Source organism: Schistocerca piceifrons, chromosome 2, assembly GCF_021461385.2.
Source record: "Schistocerca piceifrons isolate TAMUIC-IGC-003096 chromosome 2, iqSchPice1.1, whole genome shotgun sequence".
NCBI classification, from domain to species: Eukaryota; Metazoa; Arthropoda; class Insecta; order Orthoptera; family Acrididae; genus Schistocerca; species Schistocerca piceifrons.
The window spans coordinates 658,826,688-658,850,218 of record NC_060139.1 but is presented as its reverse complement, the minus strand read 5'-3'; the positions used below and the strand labels follow the sequence as shown (position 1 = coordinate 658,850,218).

The following is a 23,531-nucleotide window of genomic DNA, read 5'->3' as shown; positions in this document are numbered from 1 at the left end:
CCTTGCTTTTCTGTGGGAATACTGAGAAGTTGATGGTGCTAAAGATGTCAAAATGATTGGAATACACTTTCACATGCATTAAAGGCCAGTAACAATACAGTTTGCCATGTACCTGTTGCATCTTCACTGTGAAACTGGTGGCTATTGTTAGAGCTGTCTGTTCCATGAAGAAGTAAACTCGCAACTTAGTTTTGGTATTCACTGACTGTGAGCAAGTGCACCTACTGATTGATTTTGACCTCTCCATCTTGCAGTGCCATTTAGCCTTGATGACCACCTTTCTAGTCTCAGCAGTACTGCATGCAAAGTCTCTTTCTTCTGGATCCCTATCCCTATGGGAATCCTTGAGAACGAGCTACCTGATCACTTTATCCAGGAAATTGAGCACATGGCCAAAATTGATAATGTTGATGCCAGATACTAACTTGCTAGCACAGTGCGGACATTCTGATCCATTGCAGCTACTCCTTCCAGCTAACAATGTATCATCAAGGAGACCACTGTTGCGTTTGTTCTTCCGTTTGTCCCAGAAAGAATCCTCCATATTACCCCAACTTCGTATTAGACACTCTCTGACTAGGTTTTATCCTGAGCAATAAGATGACCCCTACCGTCACACCATGTCCACACCCAACATGACAATGACTCGCAGCCTCCCTTAAGGCATTCAGATAAACACAGTTTGAGGGAGTGCCTTTTATTTCCAGCTTTAACCCTCGAGTGTGTGCACCTATGTATAATGTACATGAATTACAAATAATTTTCATGCACCATTCCATTGGTGTTTTACAACTGTGAGCTGTTATCTGTTTCTTCATTATTGCCTCAGCAAGCTGTGTTGTCATACATCCAAGAGAGCAGCAGTAATATAAAATAAACAGTGAACTGGATGAGAAAAAAATTATGATCCAAACAGCAAAATTACCCAGATTCTGATCTAGCAGCGCAACCCCACAACGAGGCAGTTGTGTATAAGATAATTAACAATCATATAAGCATTTGGTTAGGATGTGATGCAAAAGTGATGTTTAATGCTTTGAGTGAGTCATTAATGTGGGGTAACACATGTACATGGCAACAGCGTGACACAATCAAAGTTTATTTTCTTATTGTTTAATTAAACAGTGATTTAGTTCTTATAATGTAAGTCTGTTTTATTGTTGTTCAGTTAAACTAAGATTAAACTGTGATCTTCTTCATGCTTGTTTACCTTGGCAGCATAAACAGGGCTATTCTTGACATGTGTACAGAGTATACCACTTGCGCCAGTCTGTGTTATAAATAATGTTGTACTTGCTGGATGGCTAATGTTTCAACTATACTTGGGGACGGGTGTTCGGCTGTTATGGGAGGTGTGCCTCCCTCCTGCCCGTCCCACCTCTCCCCCCCCCCCCTCCCCCCCCCCCCCTAATATTTTGAGCTCCAGTAGGTTTTGACTGTGCCTGTCCAGTTTGACTGCCTGTATTCATTTTATTATTTCTCACAGCCTTTTCTGATTTTGTTAAGCTCTTGGCTTATATGGACTTCCATTTTGTGTGCTTTGTAGGATGTTTATTATATTATTGTTTATGAACATCTCATGCCAACTGAGAGTCAGCCACAGAGCAAAGGGTTGTGTCTTTGACACATACGAACCCTCAGGGTTCTAGTATCTGTCTCTGTCCCTCTGCCCTACAAACGTGCTTGATTAAGTGTTAGGTGCCCCTTGCGATATTTCCTGCATTTTTTAAAAATCATAACATTGTCAGTGTTCTGGGTGTCTTTGCTCGACTATTTCCCATATGCCATGACAACATTTAAATGACTTCTACTCCTTGCTAACAGCACTGTTCTCTAGGAATTGGTTTTGCAAATGAGGAACTGGTGACTTCATTCTTTGGTCCCTTGATCCTTCCCCTACAACTAACAGCTAATAGCTGTTAGGCCTCCATGTTCCTTATGTCCTTTACATCAACCCTAAAAGGCAGTGTATGTTGAAAAAAGAAAGAAAAATGTTGTTGCAGCAAATGAGAAGCAGTGAATGTGAAGGATGAAGGCGCTTGCTTGTAAATTACGTATAGTAGAAGGCTGATGACCACCCTTGCCACCTGCAGCATCATGTTTCTTGCACTCACCTCACACCAGCAGTCTCATTTATTCATACACAGATGTGTACATACACGATAGAAAGTGAAGCCATAGTTGACCACCAAAGAAGACCTGCAGTAAGTGGTTTATCATTAGGCACACCAACACTGTTCCCCAGCAGAGAGAGAGGAACCTACAAAACGAAACATTCTGAAGCTGTCCCCCTACTCCATCCAAAATGTGCCTGATTATGCATTTAATCCTATCTGTAAGGATGTTAGTGAGCCACCTCTGTTGTAAAACCTCAGCATAACATCTGACATCTCTATATCATTGCTTCTGGGCACTAGAGTCCCTCTCCTGCTTGGTTCTGAGTGAGTGCCCTTCCTGTTCAGCTTTTCCCAACCTATCCCTCTCTGCTTCCCAAGGAAGGAAATAATAGTTCTGAAAGCTAAGACAATGTTGTCACTGCTGCTATAATATGTATGTATCGGCAGTATTAGGTGTAAATACTGGCCAACAATTTTAGTTTTCCCATCTGAATTTTCCTTTGATACAGTTACTTGCCTTTTGGTGTCTTCTTTTGCTCTTTCTGTTTGTTAACTATAATTCTTACTGGTCACGCTTTTGTCATGTGGACATGCTTTTACTTCTTCAGTAATTTTCTTGCTTGTTGAGAGACCAGCCTTTCATATTTGGCAACAGTTTTTCGCTATATTTAATGACCCTCTTTCTGTATTAGCAATCCTCTGTTTTTAGGTAATCTCGTGTAAGTGTCTAGCAATAATTTGTATTCATCTGGTGTACTTTTTCAGCTTTTTGCATTCTTCTTCTTCTTCTTCTTCTCCTCCTCTCTCTCTCTCTCTCTCTCTCTTTCTCTCTCTCTCTCTCTCTCTCTCTCTCTCTCTCTCTCTCTCTCTCTCCCCCCTTTCTCTTTTGGATATCTACAACATTCCACATGTTATATATATCCACTTCCATTGCCGAACTATTTTTTCTTGTGTGGGTACTGTTTTTTTTTCTGCATGTAGCAGACTCTGCACATTCTTTCAGTGACTAATTAGCCTCTGTACATTCCAGTTGCTTTTTATTTTGACAAACTAAAAAAAAGTCATAATTTTTTGTGTACTATATGTATAATGAAAGATTGTGAGACATGACAAATTTTTCAATTAATAGTGTGCTTCTGGGTGCTCTGCTGTGCTTCCGGGTGCCGTGCCGAGTTGTGGTTTCCATTTCATGCTCAATATTTCGATGACTGACCCAACTGTCTTCTTCAGGTACTGTGAGTTCTGCTGTTGGAGTCCAGGTAGTACTCATAACAGTAAAACTTGCAACATCTGATGTCAGCTGGGTCAGTTGTCAAAATAGCTTGTGTAAAATGGAAACAACAACTCGGCAGGGCACTCTTAAGCACATTATTAATCAATTGTGTCGAGAAAACTTGAGAGATCACAGTATATTCTTCTTTTATTTTGCAGAAATCTTCAGCTGATGAAACACTTCAGAACTTAGCAGATTCATATGGCATCAAAGAGGAGTTTGTAAGTGTTATTTTTTCTGTTTAATGTATTTTACATTAAGAATATAATGCTCTTTTTATATAAAATTTAATACAAAGATCAGACTGAGTATATGCAGGGTGTACATAAAGTCCGCCAACACTTTAGTTATTTATTGCACAAGAACTAAACATTGTACAGATGTCATACATTTTGCATTTTGAAGAGAAACTAGGAAAGTGTTTTTTACAAACATTCAATATGTGAACCATGAGTGACCCGGCATATGTCAAAACGGTAATCAAATTCTCGCCATACATGTCCCAGCATGGCATCATTGACTGTGGCACTCACTTCTCATATTTTCTCCTGGAGCTCTGCTTCATCACGTGGTAGAGGCAGTACATACACCAGATCTTTAATATGTTCCCACAGAAAAAAGTCACACGGAGTGAGATCTGGTGTTTTTGTTGAATTCCAGAAAGCTTGCTCCGCACCTGAATTCGCCACGTTTGCGCTTTTCCCGGACTTTATGTACACCCTTATAAACATAATGTAGCTATTAACTGGTTAGATGTTTGGGTCTCAAGATTACAATTTGTCATAAATTACAGATATTTATAGCACGTCTGCCTCCAGTATAGACCTACTGTAACGCTGTTTGTTTCTCAACCTTTCATGTGTGAATAACTGTTTTTGCACAAGATGCTATTAACAAATATTGTGGAATGTCTGTGTAAGTCATTTCTGTGGTTGAAGTCTAGATCAAGGTTGGTGCCAGCCATTGTACTTTTTCTTAAAGGAACATATGTTTTTGATGTGTCAGTTTTGTGTAGCAAATGAGAGAAGAGTTTTTGGTAGTCAGTGAGAGGCAGTGTATTTCAAGTGACTAAAATTAAAATACAGCAACCAGCATTCTTTACAGGTTTTTCATGATTTGCATAAAATTTTACCACCAAAGCTTTTACGTTTTTATTTCTGCTTCGAATGAAGATGGTGGTGACAGACTGGTTTTCAGAGATCAGAGGTCTGGATTAGGTTTACAGCTGATAGCCCAGTTAGCTGGCAAAGCCATCAATGGGACATGACAGAAAGCCAGCTGTGCGAGCCAAAATATTAATTATTCAGAAGATAGTCAGTGATCATGAGTTGTATACATCTCACATTAGTTTGCATTGTCATTACAGCTCTATATCATATGACACAAATTTAGTTTTACTAAATTTTACCCCCCCCCCCCCCCCCCCCGCCCGCACGCACACACACACACACACACACACACACACAAAACTGTGCATTCAGCCTTTATATAGACTTTACTATAACTATTTTTTTCAATCACATCTACTCTTGGCACTGAAACACTTCAACACACTGCACTCTCATTGCCTACTTTTAACCAATTACTGAAATGTTCCCTTGCATTTCCATCACATGTAATGGCAAGCACTATCAATGATCATCTGCTAAACATGTAATGGCTCTGCTCTGGGTCTAGGCTCTTACTTTTTTGTGAAATGTTTTGTGACACTTGCCAGGACATTGCACATGTTTGTGTGCGCTCTTCTTTTTGCAAGGGTAGTACAGAAAGTAGTGGCAAATTAACTAAGATTTGGGTGCGCAAACGCACATGCACAAAGCGCACGTGCGCGCCGACACACACACACACACACACACACACACACACACACACACACACTCTCTCTCTCTCTCTCTCTCTCTCTCTCTCTCTCTCTCTCTCTCTCTCTCTGCTGTCATCTGATATACTCCATATTACACATACACTGATCAGCCAGACCATTATGACCACCGACTTACTAGCTAGTCAGGCACACGCACAGTGCTTGTAGTATCAGCGAGCATGCTGTCCTTGCATAGATGGGGAAGGTGCGCGATCTGCCTGATTTTGACTGAAGGGCCCGTGGCACAAGCATTTGGGAAACTGCACAACTTATAGGGTGTTTGATGAGTGGTGTGGTGTGTTTCTTCAATATGTGGTGAAACCACGTCCCACGTATTGGACGTTGTAGTCTAGGCAGACTGGTAAAACAGGACAGTCGGCAGCCTGTGGTGAAACTAACATCAGACTTTAATGCCGTGCAGAGTACAAATTTGTCAGAACACACAATGCACTGAACACTCCTAACGATGGGCCTCTGCAGCTAACGACCCATGCAGGTGCCAATGTTAACACCACGACATTGACAACTATTACTGAAATGGTGGACATACTGGCTGTAGGCAGGTGGTCATAGTGTTCTGGCTGATAAGTGTATTTAGGAACGTATACCAGAATAGAGGATTTGGGGGGTTTCTTTCATCCGTGGCAAGAGATCAAAATCGCACTGCTTCATTCACAGTGGAGTAGTCACGGTGTGCATAAAAAAAGCAGTAGGTGGGTGACAGTTTCAATTGAAAATAAGGCATGATACAGAAATGCTGTCTCGTAGTTGTACAACACTACAGGCATCACTTCCATTTTATTAAATTTATGTTGTAATATGTTTGGTTGCATTGCTGCTTGGAGAAATCACTCATTCAACTGAATAGGGGTTTTTGTATGTCAGAACCCATTCACGTTTAATAAACACCAGAAATAATAAGCAGCTTGCATGTTCATCATTACGATATCTGTCCAAGTGCAAACCAGCTACTGCACACCAGTGCACTGTTGCACTTCAGTAATATGACGAGCTATAGTTTGCTATAATTTTGCTCGTATTTTTCATGGTTTGCTATGCAATTTGACAGGACAGCTCTACCTTGAGGGGTAACTTCGTGACAGCAGCAAACAGCTCATTTTCACCACCTACTCATCTGTCTTGTACGTGTGAGCACGGTGAGTCAAATTGGGAGTTTTATGTACCAGGTACAACACACACTGAACAACCTTGCTGCTTAAATGTGCAGTAGTGTGTCATAGCCACAAACTTCTCCATCTTATGAATTTTGTTATACAGTACTTTGATTAATATTTCTTTAGATCGGCTCAATATCAGACTTTTCGTTTTGTGTTCACTCATGTCAACAGTTGCATTCAGTTTTCCACACCTCAGCAGTGGCATGCGCAAACAGTATAAATAAACTGACATCTCATTGTCCATTTAAACTGCTGCTATTACTTTCTTGTCAGCCCTGATAAATATTGAAAACTGGCATGTGCCTGTATTCATTATTTCATGATTGAAGTCAAAAGTGTGCCATTTGCAGGCAGCCTCTGGATAGTCCCAGTTGGTTGTTTGGCTACCTAATTAGTCGCTGTGGGTGCTCAGCTTTATTCTGCCCAGCATTCATGAAAAATGGCATTGCTGCAGAAGATAAGTGTGGAGTACCTAGTGCAGGTCGAAAACTATTAATTTTTTGTGCAGACTTGACCTGTAAAATAACCATGTAATTAAAGCTATTTGCGGCTACATTTACTCCTGGTACAATACTCTTGTCAAGATTGCCACCATGGATAAAGCTTGTAAATTACCAGTATTTGTAAAAATGTTTTCCTTGTTTAAAGATAAATCAACTTAATGGTAGTTAAATTAACTGCCTTGTATTTTAAATAACTTAAATTGTAACAAATGTAGTACTAGTTTCTACTGCCTGAAGTGTTCATGTAACGTATTTTTCTGTCTTTGTGGTATTATATGATAAGAATGTTTGTAAATACTTGCTGTATGTAATTATATTTTCTTTTACATAGACACACTGATATGATGACCTTGCAACTGCATGTAGTGATATTTTCTCCTTATCACACACTTAGAATGCAGTTCAAAAAGCTTTGTTTCTGTTGTAGGGTTGTTTGTCAACTAGCGGCCTTACGAGGCTTCAGTCCACTGATGCTCCAAAGAAAGAGAAGGTATGTTCTGAATTTATTAGAAATAAAGGTTTGGTTGACAATTAATGCCAAATGTCTGATAAAAGTTCTATATAGCTAATTGTAGAGTAAACAATGTAAATGAGATTGTCTGTGACTAGAAAACTGATTCAGTGTAGCTTGATTACAAATTACTGATCATTTTCCTAAGGCTACATTTTCAGCAACATTGACTGTAAATACACAGTCTTATGACAGTGTCATAGAAGGAAATACCAAGTTCTTAGGCCAACTTTATGTGTGTTAAATGCAAGATCCATGTTGAATACAACACACACACACACACACACACACACACACACACACAAGCAGATCTGGTGTAAATACTTCAAAGATGTTGGGAATGTACCTACTTATACCTGGCAGCATTGTTGGATGTGTAAACAGATGTAATTTTTTCTGTTTTCAAACTGCATGGGAAGAAATTACGTTTGTTGATATCTGGTGAGTGGTGTGGGCATTTTGAGGTATTTGCAGAACATTTACTCAAATTACTTGTTGTATCGCTTCAAATATTATAAAATGACAGAGGGCACAGCGATGAGATCACCAATGTCTCTGGCAGTTGCGAACTACTTCCTGGAGCGCTTTGAGGAGAAGGCTTTGAAATTGGTGGTGTTGTGTCCTCCTTGGTTTGTAAGGTACATTGATGACACCTTCCTGTTATTATCTTGTTTGCCAATCTCATGAATGCTGTCTGTCCCCAACATTAAATTTACTGTTGAATTGGAGAAGGATGGCAAGCTACCATTGGTGGATCTTTTAGTTGAGAGGAAAGCAGGAGGCCAGCTGGATAATTCAGTGTACAGGAAACCAGCACACACACACACACACACACACACACACACACACACTGACCGGTACTTGAACACTCATAGGTTTCACCATCAGGTACACAAGAAGGTGGTCATGAACATGCTGGTACACAGACCGAAGATTACTTTGGAGGACGACCATGTACAATTGGAATTGTAACAATTGAGACATGTGTTAAGAGAGAATGGTTGTAGCAAGGGAGACAATAACACTTTCAAATACCAATGTGAAGGATGCCTCGTGAGTTGGCCGAGGATGCAATGCCAGCTGCTTTCCTTCCATACCGTGGGGCAACAAGCAGCAAGTTATAATGTGTGCTGCAGAGACATGAACTGAGACCAGTGTTCCAGCCTGCCTCGCAAGAAATGAGTTATTCCGTGCCCTTTTAAAGACAACATTGCTCTTTGTGTGTCTGGTGTGTATTATGCCCCTTGCGAATGCGACAGTTCTATATAGGTCAGACTGTTCACACAGTTGCAGTGTTGTACAGAGCACAATCAATGCATTAAATAAAGGGAGCGTGACAATTCGGCCATAGCAGAGGATTGCCTGGACAGTGGACACAAAATACAGTTTTAAGAGATGATAGTCTTGGCTCAAGCATCAACATATTGGGATTCCATTAAAAAGGAGTTAGCTGAGATATAGAATAAACAACAAAAATTTTAAAATGGACCAGGGGTACACACTTAGTAGGAAGTGCGGGCGAGCTTTGGATATCCAAAGAAATCAGACAGATGTTTGATGTTTTTAGGAAGGTGGGAGCTGCAGTTTCAAATTTGGTGCCAACCCCTGGTGCCACTTGATGACACTCGGTCCCGAGGTGGGACAGAGTTGCCATAAGCTGCTCAACTTGCCTTTCATGCATGTGTTGTTTTGGCCCTCTGTGATTGGTGCCAGAGGCTGCAGTTTTGCCTGTATAAGTGGAAAACCATAGCCAAGTAGACAGTGGGTTTTACTCATGATGATGACTGAAGTAATCGTAGAAAACACAAGTGTTTTATTCGAGTTGACACACCTTGAAAACAGGGAAGATTTTATTCAGACAATGCACTGTGAAAGACTTCGAGGAAACATACTTCGCCAAAAACAGTTTGGATTCCAAAAAGGACTGTTAACTGAACAGGTGATATATTATAATGGGCATTAAAAAAAAAAAAAAAGAGCCGGAGTCTGGAATGTGTAAACTGGTGACAGGAGGGCAATATCTTGGTGTGTGTAACGAGGTGTGGTTCTGACCAGAGCATGGAAGTTCGCAGCCCTTCGCTAGAGGCACGTGTGCACGTCACATGACTAGACAGAGTTAGCAGCAGCATGCATCAATCATCGAGCACTGCCAATCGCATTGCAAACAGTGACATGGAGGCGTCAAAAGAAGAGCAAAGAGGTAGTGTTCATTTCCTGACAGCGGAAGGAGTAGGAGGAATGGACATTCATCGACGAATGTCACAAGTGTACAACAAACACTGCGTGTCCCTTGCAAGGGTCAAGGCATAGCACAAGGGCTTCAGGGAAGGACAGGTGTCGTTAGCCGATGATGCATGGTCTGGAGCACCACACTGCATTATCGATTACATCGTCCAGCTGGAGGATGCACTCGTTACCCAGGACTGCCAAGTGACAGTGAAAGCCATAGCTGCTGTGCTCAGATTGAGCATTGGAAGAGTTCACACCATCATGAAGGAATGACTGCACATGCACAAAGTGTGTGCCCAATTTGCTCATCTGCAATGCTATACTCGGGAAGGGAATGTGTTCCTGGCATGAGTGGTGGCTGGAGAAGAGTCATGGTGTCATCACTTCGACAATGCAAAGCCTCATACAGCCAACACACTTCTGTAGAAATTCAAATGGGAGGTTCTTGGCTACCTTTGGTATAGTCCGGACCTCTCTCCCTGTGATTATGCCATTTTTGGTCCACTTAAAAAGGCTCTGAGGGGCAAACGATTCACCTCGGACGACGACGTCCAGCTGTATGTGCGGAACTGGCTAAAATCACAGCCCCGGGAATTTTATGAGACAGTCATTCACCACCTTGTGTTGCAGTGGGACAAGTGTCTCAACAGCCAGTGTCAGTAAGTCTGAGATACAGGTACTGGTTTCTGTAATTATGCCTCCGGTTTTTTTATTTTTGAACACCCCTTATAGAATCAATAAAGAAAAAATTAACTACCATTAGGAATATTTTGCAACATGGCTAAGGCTTTTGTTTGTGTTGACCATGATGTCCTAATACAAAAGTTAAAATGTTACACTATAGTAGGCACAACATGTTTGTGGTTTTTATTTTATAAGAATGACAGAAAGCAACGTGTGTCACTTCCATGTTAATCACCTAATGATATGCTCTCAGAATTTGAGGCACTCAAATATGGTGTACCATGGCATTTAATTTGGGGTGCTGTTGTTTCTGACATACAAATATGATCTTCCACTTGTAGTTTCAGACTACGCAAATTTTGTATGTTTTGCAGATCATAGAAGTTTGTGAATCAAAAATAGTACCAGGCTCCTAATGAAATATTCAAAAACATCAACAGCGGGTTCAAGGCAAGTGGATTATCAATGTATTTCAAGATTCATTATATACATCTCGTAGAACTAAACAAGCCATAAAAATAATTGCCTCAAACAACGAAATTCAAGAAATAGAAAGTTTTAATTTTTTTGGAACTACAGATAGATCACAAGTTCAGTTGGAAAATCCACTACTGAGAATTAATGAAGTGCCTTGGTTCAGCTATGTTTGCATAAGGCATGATTGTTACCACAGGCAATTTAAAACATGATGAAAGTAGCTTTCTCTGCATATTTCCATTTACTAATGAGTTATCACGTCATTTTCTGGGGAAATTAATGTTCCAGGATAGTATTTTCGGAACATAGAAACATGATGTAAGAATTATGTATGTCCTTAATTCAAGAATATCCCACAAAAATCTCTTCAAAAAATTGGGTATTTTTATAAAAGTAAACAAACTTGGCTGTTTTGGGTGCAGCTTTATTATTTCTCCATTGTTACTTGCTAAGTTATATTTATTCTTGGCACAACAGTGAACTTGTATTTTATCACAGCTCGCAGTTGTACGAGAATATTTGCTTATTCCAGCTCATTTTGCATCTGAAGTCAGTGGTAATCTTTTTCCATTGATTCAACAGCATAAGACCAGGGACTCTTTTTTTTTTTTTTAAAGGGGGGGGGGGGGGAGAGAAATGTGTATTCCTGTTTCCAGACCAGTGTTAAATATGTTGGATGTTAGTGAGAATCAATAAAATAGAGAAGAAAAATGTTTCTTTTTGTGACACTTGTTTGCAACTCTTGTTGGTTGAACCATGTATTTTCCAAGAGTTTCAGACCCATTCAAAAATTGTCACACCTTTGCATCTCTAAATGTACTGTTTTCAAAACTGAACATGCACTATCCTGAACAAGTCATCACATTCTTTCATGTAACATCGACAGTGTATTGTGCAGTGAATGATGATATGGCACTGACAGTATTTGACTCATTGCTTATTCCTGAGCAAGGCACCATTCAACAAACCCAGACCAGCGTTCATTCAAGACAATTTGTTCACTTCGTTGGAAGCAGACGCAAAATTCTTTTTTTTTTTTTTTTTTTTTTTTTTTTTTTTTTTTTTTTTTTTACTTTGTTAATGTATGCTGTTGCTTCAGTAAGAAAATTCTTGATAGATACTGTTTGGAATTTACATGCAGAATGTTGAAAACTCTTTGTATATACAATGCCTGGGCATTTACAAAAACTTTTATGTTTATGTACTTTGTATTTTGTTATTTCAGGAAGCAGTACAACCGCAGCAGCAGGATCAGTTGCAGCCATTATGCCATAAGCAAAACCAAACTGATAATGAGCAGAAGGAAAGCAGCTTTGCTCATTCTAGAGAAAGGTAAATTTCTAACATAGTGTTTTTGTGAAACTTGAAAAAACGAGGGATAAAGCATATTTTTAGCATTTCTGTTTGATACACTTGTACCTCTACGGTGTTGGAAAACATAATATACAGCATTAGCCAATGAACTGCATCTTCAGCTGTGCCGCAATAAGCATCTTATTCAATTTCCGAATTAGGTACCCATTGATGATATCCAAATGGGCCACTTCGTCACTATTAATGATTTTTGCCATCTTTTGTCTTGAATGTTCTGGAATGATCTCACAAATACTATATCAAATGTGTGATTGTGTTACACTCCTGTTTGGTTTTTCTCAGGCAAACAGTTGTTATCTACTAGTACAATCTTCTTGTGAAAATAACAGCTTATTAACCGTATTTCATGTGACCTCTCCTTCGTTGGTTTAAAAGGGTTACCAAACAACAGATACCAAGTTAGGAATTGGTAACAGCCTCTACCCCTAACTAAATAGTGTATCTGTATTTCAGTGACCACTACCAAACACTTGATTCTCTTGCTTTAAGTTGAAGGAAGGTCTGATGAATCACATTTTTAGTTCATATTTGGGACACGAATATATTTTTCTTAAGTAGCTTTTTAGCTCAGTTTCTCTGAAGTTGTGTACAGTAAGTAATATATAATCAAAAGCACATCATTTGCTACAAACTTCATTACACCTTAGTATGAACTTATTTGTGTGTGTGTGTGTGTGTGTGTGTGTGTGTGTGTGTGTGTGTGACTTTCCACCATTGACTGTAGAAATTATTTATTTCACAGTTGCAATTTTGGCCTTTGGGCCATTTTCAAATTGTACTTCATAAGATTTTGCTTTAGAGTATCAGACTTAAAATCCTCCGACATATACTGAAGCAAAAATCTTTTGCAGTTCGGAGAAAATGGCCCAAAGACTGAAATTGCAATTGTGAAATAAATAATGTCTACAGTCAACAGCACGTGTGGTGTCCTATGGTGTCCTTTAAAAAAAAAATGCAATATGACTGTGAACCCCTACCATGAGAAGTTTTACTGTTTTCATTTGTATGTCACATATAAATTCAACATGCTCTTTTGATTTTATGGCAGCACCCAGAAAGAAGATCAAATTGTCTTTGTTCAGTAGTTTCTTCAATTAATGATGAAGAATGAATGTGGTAACACAGGGAAATACATATAGACCTCATTTAAAAAAATCTGTAAGTGTATTTTGTATCTTATTTTCCACATAACATACTGATGAAATAGTCACTTCAGATGACTGGTTGATAGAAAGACTTGTTGGAAAGTAGCTCTGAATGGTATGAAGTTCTTGCACAGTTACAGAAAAGCATAATACATTAAAGTGTCACAGCAAACAAAATTTGTGATTGAGTTGAGGATTTCTTGGTAGGGAGGACACAGCATGTTATCTTGAGTGGAAAGTCATCAACAGCTGTAATCATTAATTCCGAAATGCCCCACAGAGTGCGTGGGGATGCTTTGCCATTGGTGTTCTGTATTAATGATCTGTCAGATTATATCAATAGCAACCTCAGACTTGTTGCAGATGATGCAGTTGACTATAATGAAGTACTATCTGCGAAAAATGACCCCAGTATACAGTCAGTTGTTAATAAGATTTAAAGTCTAAATATAGACAGCTTGTTTTGAGGGTTCAGAAATATTAAATTGTTCTCTTTACAAAATGCAGAAAAGTAGTATACTTTATTTTACATTAATTTATATGGGATAAATTGTTTCGCTTAATGAGTGTTTCACACTGAGAGCAAGATTCTGAAATGAATTATGCTCACTATGCAACGTACCAATATATGGAGTCACAGCTACCACATTGTGTTCACTGGAATCAAAATATTTTTCCCAAAAGATTTATTTTGATGTAGGACCAAATAGAAGTCAGATGTTGGCGAATCTCATAAATAGTATGGATGTTCCACTTCCATCAAGTTATGTAATCTTTCTGGCAGATGAAACTGGCTTTGCCTTTTCCATTCATGGTCACACTATCTTTGACTACTGATTTGCTTCTGTCATGAAGTGGTTGAATCACATCCCATGCACAGTAACAAACCTGCCAGCCTGCAACTTGTGCAAAGCTTTCTAAAAGCTAATTGTTTGGGTAAAATGTACCACTGCCTATAGTGTCAGCTGTTTCATACCTTTAATCACCGATTGTACTTTCTGGATATTTTCATCTCTGTTTGCAGTTTTGTGTGTCATCCTGCATATAGATCGTGTAAAGAGAATTATGGCGACAGTTGAATTAAGCTGCCCATTTCTTGACTGTTGGAGAGGAGCAGATTATTAGAAAGCTACATGAGCTTGGGTAAATTTCTGTTAGCTAATAAATCACCCAAAACAAATAGTATTAATTGAATTGACATGTTATCTATTTGAATGAAACACTCACTATATAATAGTTTTAAAATGTCACACAGTCAGAAGTATTCCACAGGTTGTGTTTACAGTCCTTTTGCATTATTACACAGTGGGACCTTAAGTCCCAGGGTGCCAGTGAAGTATTTTCAGGGGGGAAAATATCCCACATTTATTAATTTGAAACAAGTTAAGTATAAATTGGACACAGATGCATTCAGGAAATTAAGCTGGGGTTCTGAGCTACTTGATTTAACGATCATTTGGCCTGTGCGTCAATACTTTACTTGTAATCTGTGCATTTGCAGAAAATCATAATTTTACTGATGTCACATTATATAACTGTACTCCTGTCAGTGGCAGCTATGCCATTTGTGGGCACAAGGTAGCAGTCTCCTGCCTAAAGCTACGTGGCTTCAGTGTAATTTGCCATAGTGGACGTGTCGTCAGAAAAGCACAGCAGCTGTAGCAGGGTGGACTGCTGAAAATGTATGCGTCCCTAAGTCAGAATGTTTACCGTATTTACTCGAATCTAAGCCACACTTTTTTTCCGGTTTTTGTAATCCAAAAAACAGCCTGCAGCTTAGAATCGAGTGCAAAGTAAGCGGAAGTTCTGAAAAATGCTGGTAGGTGCCGCCACAACTAACTTCTGCCATCGGATATATGTAGCGCTACGCAGGCATGCTTTGCAGGCACAAAGATAAATACTGGCGCCAAAACCTCTGTGTCAGTAAATAAATTAAAAAAAAAAAAAAGAAAGGTGGAAGATGAGCATTTTTCACTGCCTCAATTTCCAACCACTGCATTTTCATACATTATCCAACGAAGTAAATACAAATTCCGTATTATTAATCTTCCAATGTAGCAGCATTTCAATGTACTACAAAAATCCGACTGGAAAGATTGTTTGGGATGTTTGTCAATATGGCCAACTCTACATTCTTAATTTTTTTCCTACCTATGAGAAGAGATGGTTGCTAATATGAACTTTTATGAATTGTGAATCACATGCAGTATTCTCTTCACTATAAGTATGAGACAGGCGAAATACCCACAGACTTCAAGAAGAGTATAATAATTCCAATCCCAAAGAATGCAGGTGTTGACAGATGTGTTGACAGATGTGAAAATTACCGAACTATCAGTTTAATAAGTCACAGCTGCAAAATACTAACGCGAATTCTTTACAGACGAATGGAAAAACTGGTAGAAGCGGACCTCGGAGAAGATCAGTTTGGATTCTGTAGAAATGTTGGAACACGTGAGGCAATACTAACCTTACGACTTATCTTAGAAGAAAGATTAAGAAAAGGCAAACCTACGTTTCTAGCATTTGTAGACTTAGCGAAAGCTTTTGACAACGTTAACTGGAATACTCTCTTTCAAATTCTGAAGGTGGCAGGGGTAAAATACAGGGAGCGAAAGGCTATTTACAATTTGTACAGAAACCAGAGGGCAGTTATGAGTCGAGGGGCATGAAAGGGAAGCAGTGGTTGGGAAAGGAGTGAGACAGGGTTGTAGCCTCTCCCCGATGTTATTCAATCTGTATATTGAGCAAGCAGTAAAGGAAACAAAAGAAAAATTCGGAGTAGGTATTAAAATCCATGGAGAAGAAATAAAAACTTTGAGGTTCGCCGATGACATTGTAGTTCTGTCAGACAGCAAAGGACTTGGAAGAGCAGTTGAACGGAATGGACAGTGTCTTGAAAGGGGGATATAAGATGAACATCAACAAAAGCAAAACGTGGATAATGGAATGTAATCAAATTAAATATGGTGATGCTGAGGGGATTAGATTAGGAAATGAGACACTTAAAGTAGTAAAGGAGTTTTGCTATTTAGGGAGTAAAATAACTGATGATGGTCGAAGTAGAGAGGATATAAAATGTAGACTGGCAATGGCAAGGAAATCATTTCTGAAGAAGAGAAATTTGTTAACATCGAGCATAGATTTAAGTGTCAGGAAGTCGTTTCTGAAAGTATTTGTATGGAGTGTAGCCATGTATGGAAGTGAAACATGGACGATAACCAGTTTGGACAGGAAGAGAATAGAAGCTTTCGAAATGTGGTGCTACAGAAGAATGCTGAAGATAAGGTGGGTAGATCACGTAACTAATGAGGAGGTATTGAATAGGATTGGGGAGAAGAGAAGTTTGTGGCACAACTTGACTAGAAGAAGGGATCGGTTGGTAGGACATGTTCTGAGGCATCAAGGGATCACCAATTTAGCATTGGAGGGCAGCGTGGAGGGTAAAAATCGTAGAGGGAGACCAAGAGATCAATACACTAAGCAGATTCAGAAGGATGTAGGCTGCAGTAGGTACTGGGAGATGAAGAAGCTTGCACAGGATAGAGTAGCATGGAGAGCTGCATCAAACCAGTCTCAGGACTGAAGACCACAACAACAACAACAACAACAACATAAGTATAATATGAATATAAATATTTTGCCATGTATTCTTTCGTGTTTGCTGCTATCTCATTTAAATCCTGTCTGCCTAATAAACTACGAAACTAGTTGAGACGACAGCAAATGCGGAAGAATATACATATCATGTCATGTTTATATTCGTATTATTCTTATGCTTAATAGTGATACAGTCAGAAATGAAGCACAGCAATTGACTAGATTTTTAAATCTAGGATGACGCTTATTTCTGTGCAGAATGGCGTCTGGAAAGATTTAAAAATGGAGAAAGTTTTTGCTAAACTCTCGTTCAGAACATCATCTATCATACGCAGTCTATTATTTGGTTCTTGTTGATCATTATCAAAGAAACCTCTTCGCGAATTTATGGCAGAGCGCACATTTAGGGTGCGGGTGAACACTACTCTCTCCCGTACTTTCTCCCAAGAAAACGGGGTACCCCAGGGCTCCGTGCTGAGTGTTGTACTGTTTGCCATTGCCATAAATCCAATTATGGATTGTCTCCTTCCTGATGTCTCGGGCTTCCTCTTTGTGGACGATTTTGCGATCTACTACAGCTCTCAACGGACCAGCCTTCTTGAACGACGTCTTCAAGGATGTCTCGATTGCCTCCACTCTTGGAGCATCGAAACCGGCTTCTGTTTTTCTCCCAGTAAGACCGTTTGTGTTAATTTTTGGTGTCGTACAGAGTTTCTTCCACCTTCCTTACATCTAGGACCTGTCAACCTTCCGTTTTCAGACGTCACTAAATTCTTGGGTCTTATGTTTGACAGAAAACTGTCCTCCCACGTTTCCTATCTTTCGGCTCGCTGTCTGCGATCCCTCAACACCCTCCGTGTACTGAATGGTACCTCCTGGGGAGCGGACCGAGTGGTCCTTCTCCGCCTCTATCGCGCCTTAGTGCGCTCGAAATTGAACTATGGAAGCATAGTCTACTCCTCTGCTCGGCCGTCTATTCTTCAGCGTCTCGACTCTATCCACCACCGTGGATTATGTTTAGTGTCTGGAGCTTTTTACACCAGCCCTGTGGAAAGCCTTTATGCTGAGACTGCTGAACCTCCGCTGTCCAATCGGCGAGCAGTCCTTCTGAGTCGTTATGCTAGCGATCTGTCTTCCATGCCTGCTAATCCAGCCCATGACATTTTTTTCGACGCCTCCTTTGATGTAGGGTATGCAGGCCGCCCCTCCTCCCTACTACCACCGGGAGTCCGCTTCCGTCAACTGCTTCATTCTCTTTCCTTCCGCTTTCCTAAAACCTTCTTGACAACTTGGGGTACTGCACCGCCTTGGCTCCGTCCCCGGATCTGCCTGCTCCGTGACCTTTGTCGATTTCCCAAGGATGGTACCCCTTCACTTGTTTATCGTCGGGCATTTGCTGCTCTATGTGCACAAATGACGGACGCCACATTTATTTACACCGACGGCTCGAAAACATCGTTAGGTGTAGGGAGTGCCTACATTGTTGGCGACACCCCAAATCACTTTCAGCTTCCCGACCAGTGTTCGGTTTATACTGCGGAGCTTTACGCTGTTCTCCAAGCTGTCCACTACATCCGCCGCCATCAGCGGATACAGTACGTAATCTGCTCAGATTCTCTCAGCTCTCTCCTCGGTCTCCAACCTCTTTACCCTGTGCACCCTCTGGTCCACCGGATTCAGGACTGTCTGCGCTTGCTCCACCTGGGGGGCATCTCGGTGGCGTTCCTCTGGCTCGCGGGACACATTGGTATCTGTGGAAATGAGGCGGCTGATATTGCAGCCAAGGCTGCAGTCTCTCTTCTTCGGCCAGCTATTCAATCGATTCCCTTCGCCGATCTACGGAGCGTTTTATGTCGTCGAGTTGTTCTTTTATGGCACGTGCATTGGTCGACACTTCCCCATAATAAATTGCGGGACGTGAAAGCTCTTCCTTGTGCTTGGACCTCTTCCTCCCGAACGCGTCGTCGGGAGGAGGTAATTTTAACTAGACTCCAGATAGGGCACTGTCTTTTTAGCCATCGACATCTTTTAAGCGGCGATCCTCCCCCACTCTGTCCCCTCTGCTCTCAGTTGTGGATGGTAAGACACCTTTTAATTGAGTGCCCCTATTTTAATCCGTTACGCTCCCGTCTACAGCTATCGCCTGATATATCGTCGATTTTAGCAGATGACATGCGCTCAGCCGATCGCGTTCTCGAGTTTATTAGTGCCAGTGAAATGGCGTCAGTCATTTGAAGCTTTTTTTTGGGGACAACCAACCCCTTTCTGTAGTGGATTTTTAAGCCTTCCTTCTGCTTCTAGTTTCTCCAATTTTATGACTTTCGTTCCCATTGCTGCTGGTTTCCATTTTGGGTTTTTTGCTGTTTCCTAAGTCACGGACTGGGCGCTAATGACCATAGCAGTTTTGCGCCCTAAAACAACAACAAAAAAAATTATCAAAGAAAGCAGCAGTGTAAGTAACAACAAATAGCAGTCTCTTGCCATTGTTTCGCTAACGAGACAATTCCTCTTTTTTTTTTTTTAATTGTAAGCGGCGGTAGCGTGCACAAAAGCAAGTCATGCCGCAAGCGGCGACAGGCTGTAAACACTCATTATCAGAATGCGACAAACAATGCATGACACAGTACAGTAATGCATTTTCAGCTTAGAGTGACGTAAACACCTATAACAAAGAGAATGGTACTTAACAGATCAAAGCAAAATAAGCAATCAATTCAAACGAGACGAAGCACGTGAAAAAGGAAGGATACCCGTATAAATACGGACGGAGCGCCTGACGCATAGCAATGGCTGCCTGGTAAAGCTTAGCTGCTAAGCTTACGTCTCAAACAAAACTACTGTAGCTGTATAGTCATTCATTCGGCTTAAATTGTGTCTCATATTACAATGGACCAACTTTGTTTCGATTTGGAGGTGCGGCCTACAACTTTTCTCTCCCCTTGAATTTCGAGTCTCAAATTTCAGGTGCGGCTTAGATTCGGGAAAATTTTTTTTCCTTGATTTCGAGTCTCATTTTTCAGGTGCAGCTTAGATTTGAGTGTGGCTTAGATTCGAGTAAATACGGTAACTCAGCAATTTCATTAGTGTATCACAAGACATTCTTTTGCTGAGGAACTGAGTTGTCAACATCAGTGATGTGAAGTTTTTCCAAAGTGTAGCCATGAGCTCTTCCAGTAGAGTAAGTTAAAAATAAAATAAAATAAAATTTTAGCTTTGTTATCTCCATCTTCTCTCTGTGGCACTGCTACTATTTTCTCTGCTATTGGCTGTAACATTTCTCTGACAATTTTGAAGTTTATTTCACTATTTTTGTTTGTCTTGCCTCTGCTTCTTTACCATTTCTTCTTGTGCTTTGAACTGCTAACTTTAGTAAGCTACTTTCTAAAGTTTGTAACATATGATATCTTTATGCTTCACATGATCATGGCATTCTGATCAATGCCAGTGGCAGTCCTCCTGCTTTAACCAGTAGTCAGATAACTGAACTTTGCTGGTGGTGTGAAATGAACTGAGGCAGCTGCCATAAATTGTCCTTCCAATAGCTTGCTGATGATTTCTTCCATTTCTTTTCATGCTTAGTCCTGTTTACAGGCCTGTAAACATGTATCGAGTGTTTAAGAATTCCATTTTTGTAGTGGAATTTATCCCTTATGTGTTTGTCTTCCTTTCTAGACATAAGTTGCCCATTGATTATGTAATGTTCAAAGTAGATGTAACATTGGTGTACCTTTCACATGAATCAAGACATAACAGGAGTCTGTGTTGTCAAGTAAATAGGCTCGGTGCAAATGCAAACAGAGAACTTTTCATTAGGTTGTTGTGTTGCTAGCTCTGAGCCAGAACTTATCGAAAGATAATGACAAAACAAGAGGAAAAATGACAGAATTGTTTACATCTTCACAGTAAGAATTGGATATGTAATGGGCTTGCAAGTATATGTCATCTTGTATTGATGTTGTTGGGTATGTGAGCTTTGTTTCTAGTGGCCAGTTATAAGACCCTATAACCCTCTTACCAGTACTCTGATGTAGTGTTCTCTTTATGATAATTTTTTTGAAAATCACTTCACATCTGTGAAGCAGTGCGACCCTGCTATGGCTTTGTCTGTCTGACATAACATCTAAAAGTCTAACCGCAAACCCAAATAATAGTAATATTTGTGCGATGAATGCTATACTTAACTGCAGTGCACTCTTTAACTAATCTTGACCCCATGTTTAACTACCTGAAATTTGTTGTTATGAAAGGAAAGATTGCTGCTCACCATGTAGCAGAGACATTGAGTCGCAGACAGGCACAACAAAAAAACTACTAAACGCATAAGCTTTCGGCCAGAAGGCTTTCTTCCGAAAAAAAAAAAACACACACACACACACACACACACACACACACACACACATGCAAATGCAGCTCACACACACATGACCACTGCCTTGGGCTGCCGGAGCCAGACTGCGAGCAGTTGTGTATGGTGGGGGAAGCAATGTGGGTTGTGGGGGTAAATGGGGTGGGAGGGGGAGCGGGAGCGGGGTACTGGTGGTGGACAGTGTAGTGTTGGTGTGGGAGCTGACAGGGAAAAGGTGGAGAGAGTGTAGGGCAGCTAGTTGCAGTCGGGATGTTAGATGGGAATGTGGAGAAAGTAAAAAGGCCTACCCTCCTATATAAAAGATACCAACCATTTCCTCCACAGATTCTCCACAGCTCCTGTTCCTTCACCATATGGTGTGCTGCTTGTCACTATCGATGCCACCTCCCTTTACCCTAAGGCCTGTTTTACACTGGGACACTGGTGACTGTTGCCAGTGATGGTCACCAGTGACTGTGGTGAACACTCCTGGATCACTGGTCTCCGACACCACAGGTATTGCCAACTGATTAGTTAGTGAAATGAACTCGTACATGGGTAGCAACTAAATTTCGCTAGTTTTGTAGTCCAAAAAATAAGGTACTAAATTTGAACAAAGAACATACAACCTACCAATTTTGTTTTTCTCAACCATGCTCTTCTCATTGCAATCAGACACAAACTTTGTTATAATTTCTTGCCACGCATTCGTTTTCATCACTTTTTTGCTATAGTCATTGCTTTTCACATCCCAAATAGCAGGACGACTTTCTACTTCACTTATAAAATCTCTCATGTTAATCAAATCTAAACTCATGGCTACAGTGTGTACAGTATAATGTACAATGAGTGTTTCGCGTCACTGTCTCAGAAATGACTGCCTGTCGGTTGGCAAATCTGCAGCGCTGTCTCTGTGATCTGTGTTCCAGTGCGAACACTCCAATTCAAACTAATGCATGTCCAATGGTGACTGCTGTGAGCACGGTGACCTCCTCTGTCACATGTGGTGAGGATGAGTCACTGCTGGGTCACAATGGCTCGGTGAGGCAGTGTAGTGTCCCAGTGTGAATGCTCCAGTTCAAACGAATGTATCTCTGTCGGTGAGAGTCGCTGGTGACCGTCACCAGTGTCCTAGTGTAAAACGGGCCTAACATCCTTAATGCCCTTGGCCTAGACGCTATGGAACAATACCTTTCCCAACACCTTAGGGATTCCAAATCTACAACCCCCTTCCTAGTCACAGAGCGGGGTGGCGCAGTGGTAGCACACTGGACTCGCATTCGGGAGGACGACGGTTCAATCCCGCGTCTGGCCATTCTTATTTAGGTTTTCCGTGATTTCCCTAAATCACTCCCGGCATATGCTGGGATGGTTCCTTTGAAAGGGCACGGCCGACTTCCTTCCCCATCCTTTCCTAATCCGATGAGACCGATGACCTCGCTGTTTGGTCTCTTCCCTCAAACAACCCAACCCCCAACCCTTCCTAGTCACCATGACCAACTACATCCTCACCCACATATTACTTCTCCTCTGAAGGCGTCACTGACAAACAAATCTGGGGTATGGCAATAGGCATCTGCAAGGCATCATCCTAGGCCAACCTGTTCATGGGCTTCTAGAGAAATCATTCGTAACCACCCAGAATCCCAAATCCCCGACCTGGTACAGATTCATTGATGAAATCTTCTTGATGTGGATTGAGGGTGAGGACACCCTATCCACATTCCTCCAGATCCTCAACACCTTCTTCCCCATTTTCTTCACCCCGTCCTCCTCAACCCAGCAAGCCTCTTTTTCGATGTTGATCTCCACCTCAAAGATGGCTACATATCAAACGTACCAACCACTAGCAATACCTCCACTTCGACAGTTGCCAACCACCAGGAAGCCCCTTCCATTCAGCCTATCCATCTGTGGCCCTCACATCTGCAGTAATGAGCAGTCCCTCTTGAAAAGTACCAGGGGTCTCACTGAAACCTTCACAGACCGTAATTACCCTCCTAGCCCTGTACAGAAACAGATCTCCTGTCCTTACCTCACCACCTATAAAGTCCCATTGTCCAGCAACAGAGGAACATTCCCTCATGATTCAGTACCACCCAGGACTGGAGCAGCTGAATCACATTCTCCACCAGGGTTTCGACTAGCTCGCATTGTGCCCTGAAGAATGTCTAGCCCACTATCCTCCCTACCCCTCCCACAGTGGTATTCCATTGCCCATTGAACGTACACAA

At 41.0% G+C, this 23,531-nt stretch overlaps 1 protein-coding gene across 4 annotated transcripts in view; it reads left to right on the top strand.

The window, feature by feature from the left end:
* LOC124776856 (zinc finger protein ZFP2-like) overlaps positions 1 to 23,531 on the top strand; it is a 112,424-nt gene that overhangs the window by 22,588 nt on the left and 66,305 nt on the right. For all 4 annotated transcript variants that reach the window (XM_047252027.1, XM_047252029.1, XM_047252026.1 and 1 more), the window contains 3 exons: positions 3,549 to 3,611; positions 7,360 to 7,422; positions 12,059 to 12,165. In XM_047252027.1, coding sequence (XP_047107983.1) covers positions 3,549 to 3,611; positions 7,360 to 7,422; positions 12,059 to 12,165 — 233 coding nt within the window. The remainder of the gene's footprint in view (positions 1 to 3,548; positions 3,612 to 7,359; positions 7,423 to 12,058; positions 12,166 to 23,531) is intronic.